This window comes from Chlamydotis macqueenii, chromosome 3 (assembly GCF_036417535.1).
Source record: "Chlamydotis macqueenii isolate bChlMac1 chromosome 3, bChlMac1.mat, whole genome shotgun sequence".
Lineage (NCBI taxonomy): Eukaryota > Metazoa > Chordata > Aves > Otidiformes > Otididae > Chlamydotis > Chlamydotis macqueenii.
In genome coordinates, this window is record NC_141558.1 from 5,674,181 (window position 1) to 5,694,756 (window position 20,576).

Below are 20,576 nucleotides of genomic sequence, written 5' to 3' on the forward strand. Positions count from 1 at the left end.
CGCAAGCACACTATGACTGGTTCATAGGAATATAACAATTGATTGGCAGCGACGTGGTACGGTATCTAAAATGCCATGTGCACACAGAGAAGTGCAATGCCCTTACCCAAGACAGGAGAAAATGAGCAGTCTAAGTTGATAGATTTTATGTTGTAATTTAAAGGAAGTGTATGAAACTAGGGCTGAGTTTCAGAATATTTATGTAAATCACAGATATAACTACTGCATGGAGTCCACTGTACTTAATACACTGTTGAAAACAATTCAGCACACTTAGATTGACTGTAAAGCATATACTTTTTTGAGAGGATCATCTCTGTATCAATTGGCACAGAGCTCCTGACACATTTTCTCAAATTTACTTCCTTTATACTCTCGTCCAACCAAGCCACTAAGTCCACCCTCTCATGCAAAAAAAAAAGTCCTGGACCAGCCACATTGCTCTTTTAAACATCAATTATCTTAATAGCACAAGAATCTACAAATTGTACAGGCGATGGGTCTGGAAGGAGAGACACATCTCTGGAGGGAAAGATTCAGCCTAAAGCAGTAGAATCAAACTGTGACGTCTGGCTAAATACCAGAGTTTAAACTAAATACCAGTTTACCAGAGTTTACGGGAAGAGAATGTTTTTATAGTCAAATGCTGGCCTATTTGGAAATCGGGTAAGAATCAAGGGCTTCCTCAAGAGGAGACCATCACCCAGGTAGGTACTCAGAGAACTGGCACTACCTCCTGGTTCTCTGAGAAGGCAAGGTAGTAAGTGTACAAGAAACTTAAAACACATACAACTCACTGCAGAATCACAGCTTTTTGGTGCACCTTCAGGAAAAGTAATCATGGAATCACAGAATCATAGAATGGTTTGGGCTGGAAGGGACCTTTAAAGGCCATCCAGTCCAACCCCCCTGCAAGGAGCAGGGACATCTCCAACCAGATCAGGTTGCTCAGAGCCCCATCCAACCTGGCCTGGAATGTTTCCAGGGATGGGGCATCCACCACCTCTCCGGGCAACCTGTGCCAGTGCTTCACCACTGTCATTGTAAAAAAATTCTTCCTAATATCTAATCTAAATCTACCTCCCTCTATTTTGAAACCAGTAATGAAAAGAAAAAGGGAAGAATGATCAAATGAAGGATAAGTTTCATATGCATTTTTTCTGCCTGAACATGTTTCACTTTTCTGTGAAATCCATCACTAAAACATAAAAATTCCTTGATATTTTTAGATACAGCCACACTAAATTTTTAATATATTATCTTAGATGATGAAATCTTTAGGTAACATACAACAAAATCACAAGTACAAGAGTTAGAGAGTGTATTTTACTCTGCCAGTTGTCTTTGTCAGGAACGCGTTACAATCCATACTTGGATTGCTCCATTTATCTGCAAGTCTTGAGATAAAAGACTGTTTGTGCCAGACTGTCCACTCAAGGACTGCGCTGCCACCAACATCCCTATCAGGTAGAACTTGTGGCTCAAAGATAAAAGAACACAGAAAGAAAAAGTGTTGACATCCCCCACAATTAAATAAATACCGATCTAAGGGTTTCTGCTGCTATCACTGTTTTTCTTGGCCAGTGACACTTGCAGACACAAAGGAGTTGTATTTGCCAAAACTAAAGCACTTAAATATTAAGAAAACAGATTTTGCAGCTCTTCAAGAAGTGAAATAGCTTTTGCCAAGTTTTCCAGTAGCGGTATACTATTTGTACTTCCAAAGTAAAATTGTTTTGAATAACGGTAACACCTTTCCCTTCAGTTCTTTTTTTTCTCTTGAAGAACAACAAAATTGTAAGATTTTGACAAAGGTGAGATCTTCCGTATTGACAGTTATCTATTAATAACAAAGTGCAGTATTAGAAACTCAAGATCTCTGAACACTAGGTGTCAGTGTAAGAAATGGAAAAATATCAAAAACCTGTTGTTTCCAATCAGGTGGATTAGCTAAGAAACCAGAACCAGCTGTGACCACATTTCCTTGTAACTGCGTAACACTGTTAACAAGCCAATCTTCCTAAAAAATGTTCTTCTGAAACTATCAGGTTTGCTTGAAATCAGATAAGGTGATTTAGAAACTACAATGAATTTGCTCTGTTAAACACACTGAGATGACCTTTCAGGTCTATGAGTTACACTTAAAGACCATGCAGAATTTAACACTACTCTCTTTTCACCTCGGATGTCCATAAATCATTTTGTGTCTTTACCAACTTAAAGTTCACAGATTTGTTTGACAGAATCCATGAAAAGCAAAATATAAAAAAAATACAGCCAGTGGCAGAAGTCAAACACCTCTCACTTCACTTAAGAAGTCCAGATTTTAAATGGATGGCCAGAATGTTAAATAATTAATTTAGGAGATGAAAACTCACATCACAGAAGTGCCCATTTACCTCCCCTGTCACAAAAGATGATCTGGCATCATTATCTCAGGTATAGAAAAAGGTGTCTGTTTGTGTTTAATGTTTGTTCAGGGGAATCCACTGAGGATCTCAGAGGAAAAGCAGAAGGAATGTTAACTCCACCAGACACTGACAGTTAACTCATTTGAACAGTTATTTGAAACACAGCAAGTAAGATGAAAAAAAAAAAAATTAAAAACTCATTGTTTATCAGATTCTGGAGCTGATTTCAAAGATATACTGATGCTTTTGAAAATTAACTTAAGTCCATCTTCCTAATCAAATACCCATGTGTTGCACACCATTGATAAACTTCAGATTCTTTTCATTTAATTTACTAATTTCTGCCAGAATTGGACTACTAGATGAGATGGGTCAGTGTGTGCAGATATGGACATTACACACATGTTCGTATACTTACAAAATTCAATTTTACATGGTACAAACAAGTTAAAGAAAGAAATCCTGAATATCAGTTTTCCATTTGACTTCTGAAGCTCGGGATGGAATTTACGATTTTTCACAGACAGATTGCTCCTTCATTTCAGTCCAGCTAAATAATTTGAGACACTTTTTAGGCTACATCAAAAATACTCTTGGCAAAAGCCTGCTCAGTCACAAACACTTTCAATAAAGGAGGTTAGACAGTAAAACCATTGACAAAATATTGATTAACCAGAGTGCATCATATTGTGCAATAAAAACCTAATGATTACTCTTCAACTTCTTAATTTTCGTTTGTTCTTTTCTAAAGAGCCCTGTGAAATTCTATGTGATTAGCTCTCTACCCTTGTAGAACACTGGCCCAGGTTGCCCAGAGAGGTGGTGGAAGCCCCATCCCTGGAAACGTTCAAGGCCAGGCTGGATGAGGCTCTGAGCAACCTGATCTGGTTGGAGATGTCCCTGCTCCTTGCAGGGGGGTTGGACTAGATGACCTTTGAAGGTCCCTTCCAACCCTAACCATTCTATGATTCTATGATTCATCCAAGATTTCTGTGCTATAGTCCTAACAGTGTACATAAAAATTAAACAGAGTATGTATTTACATTTTGGAAATTCAGGCTGGGATCGGCTTATCAGTTGATTCATAGAAGTCCCAGAAACCAAGGTAATTGAGTACATCTATATTTAATTATGCCATAGATTCCAAAGTCCCCATGAATGAAATTTCATGCATACTTAATTCCTCTTGCTGAACAGCCTAAACAGGAATCTAATGTGTTAAGGGTTGGAAAAAAACAGACCTGTATATATAGACACACATGTATACATACATGTACACCGCACATAAATCTATGTCATTGTTATTAAAGGCTGATACAGAAAATTAGGAAATACTGGTATTACAGCTGCCTGCACTACCCTTATTCTTTGCATTTTATATGCACTGCAAGACAATCTTTTATCACTGGTCACATTGCTTTTTCCACTCAATCTAGTCAATGGTTTGGATTTTTTTTCTTCACTATCGAATACATTGCTACAATTATGTGGGCATAACTATTAATTTCCTTCTGTTTGATTTTTTGTAGGGTTCTTGATAACAGTATCTTAGTCTTTCCACTTTTTAGATCAATGAAGTCCATCACCACCGGATGCTGAGCGGCATCTCTGCGTGACCAGGCATAAAACAGCAGCTTTTGTCTCATGGCATGTGTTGACTCTGCAGAAAGATCCATGGGAAAGAAAACTTCTGACCAAGGAAGTGCTTTCTCATCTTAAGAGAAAGCACAGATGGAGCCCAGAATCCCCAACTGGGACTCCTGAACTGTCTCCTGAAGTAGATTCAGTGCTTTAGAATAAGCAGGTCTAAATATGGTGATCAAGTAATAGCTAACGTTAGAGTAGAAAACTCAGGACATAACTTTTCATATAAATTACCAACAAAGAAAAGGCAAGACTTCATCAAAACTCAGACAAAAGACTTCATTGTTTCCAACTTCAATTTTTCATAAAACATCTCCTAAAAAGACATTTTATGATAGTCTAATATATCAAAGATGAAATGCTATTTGCTCAAGTAATCTAAAGTCAAGTGCTTGCCAGTCGAGAAATATCAGAAAAGAAAAAAAAATATATATATATATATTTTTTTTTTTAAAGAAATTGAGAAAGTGTCTTATGTCAAGTGTGGGCTTTTCTAAACCACTGTCATCTTAATCCATGAATGACAGACACACAGCCACTGAGCTCCTTTGGTACAGGAGCAATAGCATCTGATCGCTATAGAACGATAGTCAAATATTTTCACTGTATGGAAACAAATATAGTCAGAATGACAACATTTTCTATATACTATTCTGTACACTGACCAAAAAAAGTTTTTTGAAAAGCAGCCCTTCCTTTTAGAGTTGCATAAAATGTTTAAAAAAATTAAACACAGCAATGAGTGTGGTGAAGCACTGTCCCAGGTTGCCCAGAGAGGTGGTGGATGCCCCATCCCTGGAAACATTCAAGGCCAGGTTGGCCGGGGCTCTGAGCAACCTGACCTGGTTGGAGATGTCCCTGCTCCTTGCAGGGGGGTTGGACTTGAGTGGGCTTTTAAGGTCCCTTCCAACCCAAACTATTCTGTGATTCTATGATTCTAAATCACTGAAATCAATGTCAAAGATGCATTTTCAATGAAAGCAAACACACACACAAAAAAATACTCCTAGCAATGCAATAATGTAATCTAAATAGTGGCCACATTTAAATGATGTAAATGCACAGGGAACAATTAAAAACCGCTTACTAAAGTCTCTTCTCTTCCATCACACATGACCAATGCTAACACATTGCTGGTACCCAGGAAATTTTCATATTACAGACCTATTCTCCAGTTTTATTTCTTCGAGGGCAGATGTACCATGTGTTTGTTGCAAACTTATGTATGTTGTTTAATTTACCCTACGGTAGGAACAGAATGAATAGTTGCAGGATTTTTCCCAGATGTTTTTTGTGAACTCCTTTCTCCCATTCATGTAAACACACAACGTGTTCCGGTTTGCCGAGCTGTACATCCACCCTAGGACTTAGTACAAAGTCTCAATGTTTAGTTAGCCAGAAGATTGTTTCCATCTTGTGATTCATGAGGTCCCTATGGTACCCTCAACTTCCTTTATTTTGTACAATCACAAATTATATTAGTTTGTCTTATTTTGATAACCCTTCTAATTAATGTCCTGCACAGGAAACGTTATTACTGTTTTAAAACAGACTCATAAAACAAGGACTTTTCCCGTTACTGGTGTGGCATAAGTGACAGTTGCATATAACTTTGGGATGAAGAGTGAACGGTGCTTCACACTGCTTGTTTTTATCAGTGGGCAATTTCTGTTAATGAACGAACTACTTTCAATTTTTCCTTTTTTAAAAGGAATGTCAGAAATTCTACAATTACGCATATAAAGGTTATAAGTCTAACAGATCAAAAACACAGTAAACAAACAGAACTGTATGATTTCAGAACAGCATAGAGGTTACATACATCAAAATTACTAATCCAGTTTGTGAATGAACAACGAGTGTGATTTTATTAAAAAAAAAAAAAAATCTGTAGGAGTACACAGTAAAGAACCAAGAAAGCTCTACCCAGCAGGAATAAAGCTGGGAAGTAAAGAAAGCACTCCACCTTCACCTGGAAAATGCACAGCTCATTGAAAACACAAAATTCACGCTGATCATTATTTAAATACTTAGCATTTCATATCAGTAAACCTATCCTTATGCTTGTCTCCATAATTTTCACCACTCCTTCTTCTAGTCATGGCAAATGACTACCCAATCTTTATCTAAGGCCCTACTATAAAAAGCAATTTACTCCACAAGATGGATTTACTATGGACTTACTCAGGACTTGACATACTGCTGAATCTCTGCATCTCACCAGAAGTGTTCTACCTATGAACTACTGCTGCAGTTTCAAAAAAACGTACACATTCCAGTATAGATTATGTACCTACTTATCTGTGTTCTGTGCTTCAGTTGAGACCAAAGGGCTCATTCTTAATTAACTATATTATCTGTGTAAGAGACAATTAATTTCCAACAGTAATAAAGCAGAAAAAATAAAATTAGCTATGTGTATATGCAGGGTGTTCATATACATATATACGCAACATGAGATTCAAATCAAAACATGAGACTCATGCTCAAGGAAGCATGATAAATAATTTATATAAATAATAATTTATATGAATATATAGACATAAATTATTAGGCTAGATGAAATTAAATTCTTCCATAGCAAGACAAACGTACATGATATAAAAGACTCCCAACAGGTATCATGTACAACATGATTTTGGGCAAAGTTCCTTTCAGTTGACACTACTGCATTCTAAAAAAAAAAAACAACTGAGCGGGTTTGACTGAAATCATTTGACATCAATCGAATAGATCAGAGCCTATCTTCTAGCAGACACACATTAGCTGACAGGGAGCAAACCACAACTTTATTAACATGAATTCTATCGTTCATGACAGTGTCTGCAATGACTTACCACAGTCCACAAAGAATTCCAGTGGAAAAAAACATTTAAAGGCTGCAGTCCAAGGCTTTTGCAATGAGCTGTGGCCCTCCCTCGGAGCAGCCAGTCTTTCATGGACGGGTAAGGTTATTGCCAGTAGGTAGGGACTTTTGGGTTCTGCTGTTTACAAGCACATCTGTATTTTTGGTGTGCATAGGTGCAATTTTTCATATTCCCTTGCTGAACTCTGTGCTACTGCTAAAATGTCTTCGCTTTGTAATAGGCAAATCTGATCTCACCCCAGAAATCGTTTGATGTCTCACAAGCAAAACAGTAGTTCATTTTGATAATAAATGCCCATTTCCAGCACAAGGAAAATAACTCCTTAACAGCTTTTCTGATTTAAGTAGTACATCACGATGTTATCATCTAATAGCCTTTGAACGTGACATCTGAAGCATGAACATGGAGCTATGGCCCCACCAAGAGAAGATACTGAGAGATCTTTTGCTTTTAATATTAAAGTCTAATGATACTACATTTTCTGATGATCCAGCCCAGCATGTCAAAAATTCTGGACAGACATGGTGAAGGTGAGAAGAGACTTTTCCTCCTCCTTAAACATTACATGAAACAATTTCCAGATGCTTTTACATTTGTGTATATGCAAGACTTCAGCTATTTTGATGCCAAACCTCTCAATAGTGTTTAATTATGAAGAAAAATACCTATTCCATTTATCTTAGTTACAGCTTCTTCTTTTTGACAAAGTGCTGAATAATATTGATTAGTCCTAAAGCAAGACCTCTGAGTTCCTTTCTAAGGGTCTGAATAGATATCAATAGATTATTATAGAATGATGTTTCAAAACCTTCTTACTGCACATGCAAATTGTATTGGATATGATGGAAGAACAAAGTAAGAGGACTCATTCCACCTCAAAAGGTAATTAATGTAAAGGCTTGTCCCCTTTTGAATGATGTATTTTTGCATTCTTTGTTGAACCTTTTTTGTAGGCACAATTTTCCTTGTAACAGACATCTATTCGTGCTTAATCATAAAGAACAACACAGCCTTGACTGGAACTTCTAGTCTTACCACACATAAAAAAATACAATTGTAAGGGTAACATTAAGGCATCTATAAATACATAATAGATCTATTACTAAACAAATAATATCAGTCAAAAGTGAACTTGATTTCACATTAAAACTTAAATTCATCATGCTCTTCCTCTTCAAATACATTATGATTGAACAAAAAATATACAGAACCCCTATTTTAAAAAAGGGGAACAAGGAGGACCCAGGCAACTACAGGCCGGTCAGCCTCACCTCTGTGCCTGGCAAGGTCACGGAGCAGATTCTCCTGGAAACCATGCTAAGGCACATGGAGAGCAAGGAGCTGGTTGGTGACAGCCAACATGGCTTCACCAAGGGCAGATCATGCTTGACCAATTTGGTGGCCTTCTACGACGGGGTGACAGCATCGGTGGACAAGGGATGAGCAACGGATATCATCTACCTGGACCTGTGCAAAGCTTTTGACACTGTCCCGCACAACATCCTTCTCTCTAAACTAGAGAGGCATGGGTTTGATGGACGGACCACTCGGTGGATAAGGATTTGGCTGGATGGCCAAACTCAGAGAATGGTGGCCAAGGGCTCAATGTCCAAGTGGAGACCGGTCACAAGTGGCGTCCCTCAGGGGTCCGTGTTGGGCCCGGCCCTGTTCAACATCTTCGTCGGCAACATGGACAGTGGGATAGAGTGCACCCTCATCAAGTTCACCGATGACACCAAGCTGTGTGGTGCCGTCGACACACTAGAAGGGCGAGATGCCATCCAGAGGGACCCTGACAGGCTGGAGAGGTGGGCCCGTGCCAACCTCATGAAGTTCAACCAGGCCAAGTGCAAGGTCCTGCACCTGAATCGTGGCAATACCAGGCACAAATACAGGCTGGGCGGGGAACGGATCGAGAGCAGCCCTGACGAGAAGGACTTGGGAGTGATAGTAGATGAGAAGCTCAACATGAGCAGGCAATGTGCTCTTGCGGCCCAGAAGGCCAACCGCATCCTGGGTTGCATCAAGAGGAGCATGGCCAGCAGGTCGAGGGAGGGGATTCTGCCCCTGTACTCTCCCCTGGTGAGACCCCACCTGGAGTACTGTGTCGATCTCTGGAGCCCCCAACATAAGAAGGACATGGACCAGTTGGAGAAGGTCCAGAGGAGGGCCACGAAGATGATCAGACGGCTGGAGCACCTCTCTTATGAGGACAGGCTGAGAGAGTTGGGGCTGTTCAGCCTGGAGAAGAGGAGGCTCTGGGGAGACCTTAGAGTGGTCTTCCAGTACCTCAAGGGGGCCTACAGGAAAGATGGGGAGAGGCTGTTCAGTAGAGCCTGTTGTGATAGGATGAGGAGTAATGGTTTTAAAATAGAGGGGGGTAGATTTAGATTGGATATTAGGAAAAAAATTTTTACGATGTGATTTGTAGAACACTGTCCCAGGTCGCCCAGAGAGGTGGTGGATGCCCCATCCCTGGAAACGTTCAAGGCCAGGCTGGATGAGGCTCTGAGCAACCTGATCTAGTCAGGGATGTCCCTGCTTCTTGCAGGGGTGTTGGACTAGATGACCTTTGAAGGTCCCTTCCAACTCTAACCATTCTATGATTCTAACTTTGTAATTTTATAGTGTTTTTTTTTTTGCTTTATATCGCTTGATAGTCAAATAACAAAATATTTATTATAATTGCAATGTATGCCAAGAAAAAAAAAATCATGCTAGTATTCTGGATGAAATTTATCTCTCAACTTCTATTCCTATCTCCTAGACATTCAAACCCCAGCAAGCCGCCGAAAGATCCCTTTATTATCCAGTTGAGGAAACAAATTCCTCAAGAGATTCATCTCATCTAACTCAGAAACTGCCTTTAGGGGGATGTGAATCATCCTCTCGAGATGCTCATTTCCTTCTACAGGTTGGTGTATACTTTTAGAAGAATTTCACTTAAAGAAGTGTACATATTGTTGAAAACACACACACAAAAAAAGATCATAAAATGTGATGTCGACTTTAAACCGTCTGCTTTTCAATAATTTGACTTGTCAGTGCAGTCGTCTGCTATAGCAGCCGGTGCTCATGAAGTGTACAGTAGTTTGAAGCACTGACCATATAAATCTGTCCAAACCAGCCCTTGATTTAATAGACTGCAGATCAACTTTGAAAATAGGAAGCTGGAACTATAAAACTCCGAGATATCAGAAGTCAACCAATCAAAGGTAATAACACTGGTAACTTATTTTTTAATTCAGAAGCTCAAACCTGGACTTAATCAACAAGTATGAGCTCCCCTTACAAATGTTTATTATGAAAGATGTATGCAATGTGCCAGCTTTACTGCAGCCATAAAAGTAATTTCTACAATTTAGCCTTCTGGATGGCAAAATGGACATGAATTTTGTGAAGAAATCATTAAATTACATAATGAGAACTGTGTAGTCCATTAACATGGGTAATATGACAAAATCCAGGTAGTAAGCAATAAATTTACATCCGCAGCCTAAGCAATAAATTTTCATCTGCAAACTTAATTATAAAAATAGCTTTTTACTAGTATTGGATATGTACCCACACAAACAGCCAGATCTAAAGTGAAAGTTTTATATAAATACATAGGAACAACTCAATAAGGATGTGCAATTATTAACAATGACAAAAGTGCAAAAATCCCGATCAGAAGTCCGGAGCACGTGAAAAGCTCCTGATTTAAGAGTTCCGGCATGTGAATGCCAGAGGTCAAAGCAATGAGCTATTAAAGATACTTTCACTTCCTCAGAAATAAAGTGCTGTCTTGGGCTTGGAGGGGAAAGGTTAGAAAAGCTGTTTATCTGCCACTCTGTTCCCATTCTTGCTTCTGTCAGGAAATCCTACATGCTCCTATGCCCCACGCAGGGTTAACCCCAGGTCACGGTCATTCCCCAAGTAAGTGCCCAGCTTTGATTTAAGCGCAAAGACCACATGGCTGCAGGTTGCATTTTTCTCAAAAATGCGCGTTTTGATGTAAAGCTCAGCTCAGCTAAGCCTCAGTGGGTGTAAAATGTCATAGTTGATTTCTCAAGAGGTGCTGCTGAACTTTAATTAAAAACTACAGAGAGGTTCAAATTTAGAGCTGCTTCGTATCGATGAGATTCTAATCAGTCTCATCCATACAACACTCTTACTGGCTTTCAATATTCAGTATTTCTACATTTTTTTTTTTTGGCCAGAAATCAAAATATCAAATAGTAGGAATATGAGAACACAAACATTAGGCAAATAATGCATTAACACAAATACTAGTTCACAAAAATCAGCAAGGAAGTCTTCAGACGACTAGCTAGTTTTTTTCTTTTTAACAACTTCAGGTTTTTAACAAAAAGAAAAAACCATCAGCTTTATGCCAAAGTTAGGTGGGGTTGCAGATATCACTCACACACGTGTATCTGCAAGCCCAACAGTAGTGACTACAGATTACTGAGGCCTGAACACAACCCTCAGTTTCTGCGTTTTATTTGTCTCTAAAACCAGAACAACCTATTATTAGTCATTTGATCATGAAAATTTGATGCTGTTTCAAGGAGTTTTAGAGTGAAGATTATTTTATAAGCTATTTTCTTACCAAATTTATCAGTTGCGTGTGGACGATGTCTTCCACCAGTACTGCAGTTTCATGAAGTGGCCTGCGAGCATCTCCTAAGGAAAACCTGAAAGGAAGAGGTTTATTGCAAGGTTATGAAAATGAGTTAAAAAGAAACAAAGTAGGTGGCCTCCAGAAAAATAAAAAGAAAAAAAGATAAATAATAACAACAAGCTTAATACACCTGTATGTACAGAACGGATCGCTCGGTGTGGTGCAAGGAATATAAACCAAAGTAATATGAGTAAAGGAACAAAAGACTGCAAGGATGTGTACTAAAGCACATAGAGAGAAAAAATGAAAAGTTTAGGAAACAGAGGAAAATCCAGTTTGCAGAAACTGGAGCACGTTACAAAATTACCAAATAACTACTGTAAAATGTAAAATGCTAACAGGTATTGTATCTCAAATCTAAATGCTAGTGCTAAGACATGGAAGGAACTACTATGAATTATATGAATTAAAGGTAAACATTTTAATACATAATAATATATGAGAGGCTCTTAAATCTACACTGCAAGGTTAAATGACAAGAGATCATAGAGACACGATGGTGTTCATACAACGTGGCAATCAAAAGGCAAAGCCACTCCAAGAGGCATCGTTAAATGAGAAATTGCGATGAGGGGCTTTTCGCAAGGCTTTATCTTCTCTAAGAACTACCAGAGGTTGCTCTCTAGATCTGTCTTAACTGCTTCTCACCCAGCTGAAGCTGGCATTGCTCCTTTGATCTGGGATGGGCAGTGGCCACCACCAGCCTACTAAAAGAGACTGTAGATACTGCCTCTCCGGTTCAGACTACCAGCATCTTAAAGAGATGGTCATCTTCTATAACGTGTTGTACAACACCTCTAAAATGAGCACAACTCACATAATTTTTTTCTCTATTATGAAGGAGTGCACTTGTCCATGAATTATTCTGTCAAATACTTCCTGGGACTAAAAGCACAGGACAGCAAACAATCCAGATCCTATAAAATATTTTATAAACTGCAAACACCTGGATATTACATAGGAAATACATATAAAAATAGAAATATTTATTACCATATTACACTGGAATGTAAAATAACATTTAAAACATCACAAATTCAAAACAATTGGTTAAAATAAAACTTAAGTATTTATTTTTAAAAAAAAACTAAGGTGCATAGGTAAATTAACAGGAAAATGTACTTTTTTTTTTCTAACAACACAAAGTATATATGAACCCAAACAGAATTCAGCTATCACAATCAAAACATGTTGTTCATTCTTACTTACTAGCCTTTTAATGTTTAAAAGCAATTTTTCTTTCTAAGATGTAAAGTGCAAAATAAAACAAATACGTAAGAGAGTAGTAAGCGCCTGGCTGCCAGCATTATCATCTATAACATAACTTCTATGTCGAGGTGCCCTCCCTGGCTGCGTTTAGAAATCTCTGTCACAAGTTACTGTCAGCACTCTGAATGGCATGAGAAGCAGAAGAGACGCAATCAAGATGCAGCACATTGATCTGAGAGGAGACCAATATCAAATCTTCTTGCTCCATTGTGATGCAAAAGGACATAGAATCATGGAATCACAGAACAGTTTGGGTTGGAAGGGACAGCTAAAGGCCATCCACTCCAACCCCTCTGCAAGGAGCAGGGACATCTCCAACCAGATCAGGTTGCTCAGAGCTCTGTCCAACCTGGCCTTGAATGTTTCCACGGATGGGGCATCCACCACCTCTCTGGACAACCTGTGCCAGGGTTCTACCACCCTTATAGTAAAATTTTTTTCCTAATATTTAATTTAAATCTATCTCCCTCTACTTTGAAACCATGAAGAGAGATGCAAAATCAACTGCCCTACTTGGTTACACAGAAAATCAAGTTCCAGATGCACCTACTTTCTTCCTCCCTCGCTTACGGTCTTTCTACCTTCAAAAGCTCTTTCTCTCCCAGATTGCCTTCACTGTTTTCCCACGTAACTTCTGCCAACTTCTTTCCCACATACAGAAACCTAGATACTAGCATGGTGGTTTCAGCAAAAAAGTAAAAACCACCACACCTACCCACAGCTGCTTCCTTTTTCTTTGTAATGGATATGGGACTTTTTTAGACTAAAAAAAAATTTTTAGACTGAAAAAAAAAGTAAATCTTGGATACTCATTAGCTGTATTTGTATAGCATTTGATACGTTTCCTGACATCAGCTCCAGATTCTAACATGCTTATAGGATAATATTGTTTTAGATATCAAACACAAACTTTTAAAAACCCTTTTTATTCCTTTTTGCTACCAGAAGTAATAATTACAAATGCACAAGAAGCAGTTAAGGTAGTAAAATCTTCCATTTTCTTCTTAATTTTTGCCATTGTACTTCTTCATAGCAGAATAAACACTAAACTAAGAGTCAGGGGGCTCAGATTTTTGCCAAGTTGCAGAATATGAGGTAGGTTAAGAACCAAAAGAAAACCCTAAAAAAACAAAAGGAAACCAAAATTTGGTGCCCTTGCTTCTGGGAACTGAAACTTAACTTGATGTTTTAATAAGAGTTACAAATTTCATTTCACGTGTGCTTTGCTTTTAATGGCTCATTAGAGAGTCTTTTAAAGAACCTTCCATTCCCTAGAAGTATAAATAAGTCTTCCTATGAAACATATAAAAATTCTATTGAAAACAAAAAAGAGCTGTTTCTTCAGTATTTACCCACAGGTAAATACTGAAGAGGAAATATCTCAAAATATAACACTAGCAGTGCATCAAAACAGTAAAACGATATGGAAGACTGTCCCAATAATAGAAGCATCTGCCCATTAGACATGTCATTCAATAACAAAACCTTCTTAGAAGATCCAATTTCAAAGGTTTGTCTGTTTTAAGGAAACACTTTTACAAGGAGGTGATCAACTTACCCGGATTTTCACAGAAGGATTAAAATAGAAGCATGGAGAAAGGAAAGACTGCTGCAGCTCTTTTATTGTTTACTTTCAGCTTCTATTTCTAATTTATGTAAGTTCCTGTAATGATGTTTCCAGGCTCATCCAAAGGGGTAAACATCCACGCCACTAAAGGCCTATGTGAAGTATCACGGCCTACCACGTGCACTTGGTGCATGCCTAGGTACGCACAGCGCAGGGACCCACATTTGTAAGAACTTCCAAATCTTAGGCAGCTACAGAAATAGATAAAGCACTTTATTTGCTACATTTCTTCAGGTTTTAAATTCCTATGAAAGGTACAGGGCCAGGCACAGAAGAGGCTTGCTTCAAAAACCCCGCTGCAGAGCTCTGCAGGTGGCCAGACCACCAGGAGAGCAGAGCGTGGAGACAGAAGGCTGCTGCCATCTCCCATCCTCCACCGCCTCGAAAAGCTCTCCTGGCCAGAAAGGAAGTGTAACCAGGGTGGCTGGGAGTGCGCTAAGCTAGAAAAAATAGTTTCCCTTACTGGGGCTTCTATTGAGTTCATACCATAACAAAACTCATGTGGAATTTACCGCCTTGAATAAATTTGATGAATTTAGTATAAAAGCAATGAGGTAGACTGGTGGGAAATATGCTTTTTTTTTTTTTTTTCTTTTCTAGAAGTCCCTAACAATTTTCCTTTTCTGTTGCTACACGAAGGATTTGCAGCAGCAGAGATGGGATCTCCAGACTTGAGGGTTTTTTACGTGTTTGTGTGCCTGCAGTGCCAGGAACGGGAGAGACCTGAGCGGCTGCACATTGTGTACGTGGGAGTGTAGCCGGCGAGTAGGAGAAGAGGTTTGGGATCTACGTATCAAAGTGGCCATAAATTTGGGCTGGATACTGGAGAGACCAGAGGGCCTGTGAGTTGGCTACCGACGGAAGCAGGAGGTCCCCAGCAGTTGCCATGGAGACTATGGGGCCTGGGCCTTGTTCAAGAGACCCGTTTGCATCTGTGTTTCTGCACGTGAAGATTGAGGCTCTCCAGCATTGAATGACTGAGCTAGAGGCTATTGGATTTGGCAATTCCTAACTTAGGCCATGAGTCGAACGATCTGACTCAGACTAGGGTGACTGTGAAGGCAAGTATTTGGACATGGAGAAACACACACAAAAATGTACTGAGGAGATTCAAAAAGAAATCAAAGGAGCTTGGAAGGTGTTCAGACAACACGTAATGGGAACCTAGAGACTACACTCACACTAGACAACTACTTGCTGACATCAGAACTTGGCTGTCTCTATCAGCAAGCTGATTCCCACCCCTCATATTTAACTGACCAAAGAAGCAGAATATAATCAAGATATAACTGCTCACTACATGCAGAACCACCTAATTCACCATTACAGATCTAAAACCAGGCAAGGATCCCTTAAAATCACACAGGATAAATCAACGACTAGATATATTTGGATAGGATAATATCTGGGCTCACATCTACTCAGTATTGTAAGAATATACAGTAAATTTCTTTTCTGTCAGCTGTTTGGCAGGAATGCATTTGGAATATGCAGCATATTAGTTCCCAGAGATGTTTTCATACTACAAGCAAGTAAGTGTCCTGCTAAAGATGTCAATTATTAGAGACCTGATAGCCAGGTGGTAACAAAGAAAATCAGTTTTGCGGTACTTAGCACAAGAACACTGAGAAAACTTCCAGCAATTCAAATGCCAGAAGGACAAGCACTGCAAATCAATAAAACAACATAAAAATAAACTGTGGAAAATCAGTAATACAACATGTTGAAATAATTCAACTTGGTGCCATAAGATCCTGACTATGAAGAGAAAGATAAAAATATGGAGATCTGGTCCCTCAGATGACAGAAAAATGGGAAACTACAAGTTTCTTTCTGATGAGCATGGGAATGAGCTTGTTATTGCAACAGACCTCTCAGAAAAAAAATAAGGATAATACATTTTTTGATGTCTCAAAAGCTAAAGCTAGCACTTGTCTCTCCATTTTGTCTGCCATGGCTGTCACTGAACAAATTAGGCAGAAACAGAGTCTGAAAGGAAAGAGATAACTGGTGCCAAACCAGAAAACTGATTAGACACGCACAGGAGGACACATCGTATGGAGTGTGGAAGAGGAAAGAAAGAACAAAATCCGGGAGGAAGAAATTGCCCCAAGTAAAAGGATGATTGCAATAGGGGCAAGAGGCATAAACAATGAGGTCTCAAAATAATTTATATTTTATGTTAAGATACATTATATCAGAGAGAGATGATGTGACAGATTGGTTTTTTGTAGACACCGTTCTTTCCTAATACCATCAGTGAACTTAGTAAAGGGACATTAATTTAAAAATTAAACTACCTTGCTTGCTTATTGCCTTAGCTTAATGAAAAAGGGAAAAATTTAGAGCATTGAGTTATGTTAACTAACCAGCACGTCCCTGAAAAAGCACTGGAATTTATATTGCTATTTATATGTTTATCTGCTCCTCAGCTAACTTCCACCAAAGTCCACTTAAAAAGAAAAGGTAATCTTAAATCCAATCAGGGTTCATAGTTAATACATTTATCTGCTTGGATTAATGAAACCAAGTTTACATAGGTTTCTCACGTCATACTGAACGTAGTTCTTTTCCAGGATTTAGTGCAAGTACGAGAGATATAAAGTCAAACTGCAAGTTGTAGCTGTGTTAGCTTTTTCTTTAAAGTTTAGAAAAATTATGTTTAAGTTACAATAAAAACAAGCACTCAAAACCTATAGCAATTTTAATACAAAAATTACAAAAACCCCTAAATAGGGGTTTTTTCCATTTTTTTTTTCTGCCAAGACCTTCAGTGGCTAAACTTGGAAGAAAATACTAGCATTCTGCAAGAAGCAATTTTTGGAGATCCAAATTGTCTTGTGCTGTTTGGTACATCAGTAATCACCTGATGGTGGTTTTTAAAAGCTTGTGTGGCAACTTCTAAATAACCTGCCTGTACTTTATACCGTCACGGCTCCAGGGCTCCTCAACTCCAATTGCTGTGCATAGGTTACAGCCCCACCAAGCAGATCAGCTGCTCTGGGCACGACCAAGGCGAACTGCACTGCATGACCTGAGACATGTTTGGGAGAATTAGACCAAGCAGTCATTTGGTCTATTAGGAGAAAGGGATCAAATGGGAGAGTTCATTTCTCCATGACTTATGACTTGTTGGGAGCGTTTACCACCGTCCTAACTGAATCTGCTCTCAGCACTGAGGGGAGTTGCCCTAAACGTGAAGAGGAAACCAGAAATGCTGACTCAAGCGATATCCCAGACTTCAGTTTGTGCGGTCCGTATAGTCTATAGTCAAGCAAGGTCTACACTAACACTGGCAAATACAGCTTCTCCCTAATACAGGAGTGGGGTAAACTTACAAAGAGGTTGCACTAAGCCCATTACAGAAAAGTACTAACAAATTTCAGCGCCAAATTACATAAAGACAAAGTGTACAGATTTTTGTACATCTTCTCAGAAAGAACATCTGAAAAAGTAGACCCTGGATATTTTAAGAGTGCAGTTTCCTCCAGGATGGCACTTTCCCTTGTGCTAACTTAAGGACAAACAACGAGGTCCCCTATTCTCTGCTGCACTGAGCTACTCCATGTCACTCTAACCACTTCAGGATGCAACCATGATACCCAAGAAGAGACGAGTAGAATAGCCTCATTCTCCAAAATGAAGACCCAATAGCCAACTGTGAATCATGCTGCATTTTAAAATGACCCTATCTAATCTAAATGGTTTGTCTTATGTCCACAATTAATGGAGAATGCAACAGGGCCCACAGTTCCCAATTTCAAGTAGGCCTCTCCAGAAGACATCGCAAACCATAAGCTGTATCTTCATCTACATACATTACATGTAAACTGCAGGACCTGGGAGCACTCCCTAGTGCCCTGAGTACTTCCTCCTGTCTCCGACAAACTACATGGATTTGTTCTATCAACCACTGCAGAGTTTTACATCATTACGCTCTCTAAGATATGTCTCAGAACTACATACAAAAGCCTAAATTCCCTGTAGTTGATAGAGATGTAGATGCACACAGAAGTGCCTAAGTTTCAGGTACTAAATTCGGTGCCTTAGTTCCAGTCAAAATCCTGCATTTTTAGCACCTTTGCCACTGACTGAAAATAGTCCCAAGTGCTAACCCTGCACATATCTAAATAAACATGGGAGACACAAGTCTAGAACTTCTTTGTATACATACAGCAGCACAAACTAGGCAATTTGTATATTAAAATATATATATAGCTAGGCAGACAACTTGGTATATAGTATTCAGCTAACTAGGTAACAGTCACTATGTTATTTTACATAAGAAGTTGAGTTAATTGGTATTGACTTCAAAGTCTCTTCCAGTATTGCTCCTGCTTCTAGTCAAGAGAAGCTAGAGGACGTGACTAAAATTAATTACCATCTATTCATTCAGCAAGTGGAGACGTCCCATTCACTTGTTTAAACACTATAATATTAACTCAAAGAATTTGATTGCTGAACTATTGAATCTTTACTAAAAAGAAGTCAGCTTAAGGAAAAGGCTTTTTCTAAAATGTGTATGGCGGTGAGAACTGCAAGCACAGGAGGAAAGGGATGTTAGCTACAAAATGTTTTTTTTCCTTTAGTGTAACATTAAGTTGCGATGATGTCTGCAGATATTGGAAAAAAGTAAACAACAAGAAGAGAAACATTACCTCATACCATTTAATTATTCAAAAGTACATAGCGACAAGTAAAGGGATGAAATTTAGAAAAGGAACATTTAGAGCAAATTATAAGAAAAATATCTGAAAACAAGAGCTGTTTTTCTCTGTAACCATCTCAGAAGGAACAGAAGTTTCACTGCTGGAGCTACTGAAAACTAAGCATAACCAAGAACTGGGAGACCTTGTGATGTTAAACAAGTACACAAAAAGAAATCTGGATTATGTGACTTAAAATACTTAAAAATGAGGTAGGATCACATCCTAAAATGGTACATCACCTGCAACTAACAGATGATTCCTGGAACTCTGTATTTGGAGTTTGAAATAAGCTCCACTGATGCTTATAATTATTAAAATTCTAAAGCCAGGAAGAGATTTCATAATTAATACTTATTTTGAACTTACTGAAAATGTATTAATGCTTACTGAACAGTCTTCACTACAGATACTTCTCAATTACTATGGTAGAAAGCAACATCCAAAGGCATCAGTCAAGTTCATTGCCCCACTGAGGTAAGATCTAAACAAGGCAGGACCTCAGTAAGAGCAAACTTGTTTACCTGAAAATGGAAGCAGCTCATTTACTCCATGAGTTTTTAAATTGTAGGGTCTTCCAGACAGCATGATCAACAATGTCTAACATCTTGCCAAATAAAAAGTCCGATTACTTTCACATAAAGACCAACCCTGTCTTCAGTGACGCCACCATAAATCAAGAATAACACAAAATCCTCAGGGAATGGATTTCAGAGATGCTGAAGTCTCCCAGCTCCATGGGAGGTCACTCTGTCTTGATTCAATAAAATGGTTTTTTAAAGCATAAAACTTCTGAATCATGTTCTTAAGCTCACATTGAAATTGTTTTAATAACTTGTGGAAATAAAAAAAAATATCCTAAATTTTCCCATTTAAAAAGGGCAACTATTGTTAACATTTCTTTAACTACAATATAACATATGTGGTAAGAAATTTGCATCCAATTTTTGCCTTAATAAATTCATACTCATACATGGAAAATGACTGTGATGCAAGACAGAAGGAGGAAAAAAAAAAGGGACAAAAGAATATACCACCACTGCTGCTCCATGAATCACAGAACAGGCGAGGTAGGAAGGGACATATGGAGACACCTGGCCCAATCCTCCTGCTCAAAGAAGTTTGCTCAGGGCTGTGACCAGTTGGGTTTTGAGTATCTCCAAGGATGGACACTCCACAACCTCTCTGCATAGCTTGTTCCTGCATTTGACCACCCTCACAGTAAAAAAAAAAAAAAAATATTTTTTTCCTTATGTTTAAGTGGAATTTCCTGTAATTCCATCACTGCCTCTTGTCCTATCACTGGCCACCACTGAAGAAAGCCTGGCTCTGTGTTCTTTACTCCCCCTCATCAGTTATTTATAGGCATTAGTAAGATCTCCATGA

At 38.7% G+C, this 20,576-nt stretch overlaps 1 protein-coding gene across 6 annotated transcripts in view; it reads right to left on the reverse strand.

The window, feature by feature from the left end:
• SUPT3H (SPT3 homolog, SAGA and STAGA complex component) overlaps positions 1-20,576 on the reverse strand; it is a 275,033-nt gene that overhangs the window by 124,435 nt on the left and 130,022 nt on the right. For all 6 annotated transcript variants that reach the window (XM_086743502.1, XM_086743501.1, XM_086743503.1 and 3 more), the window contains one exon: positions 11,517-11,601. In XM_086743502.1, the coding sequence (XP_086599628.1) occupies positions 11,517-11,601 (85 nt within the window). The remainder of the gene's footprint in view (positions 1-11,516; positions 11,602-20,576) is intronic.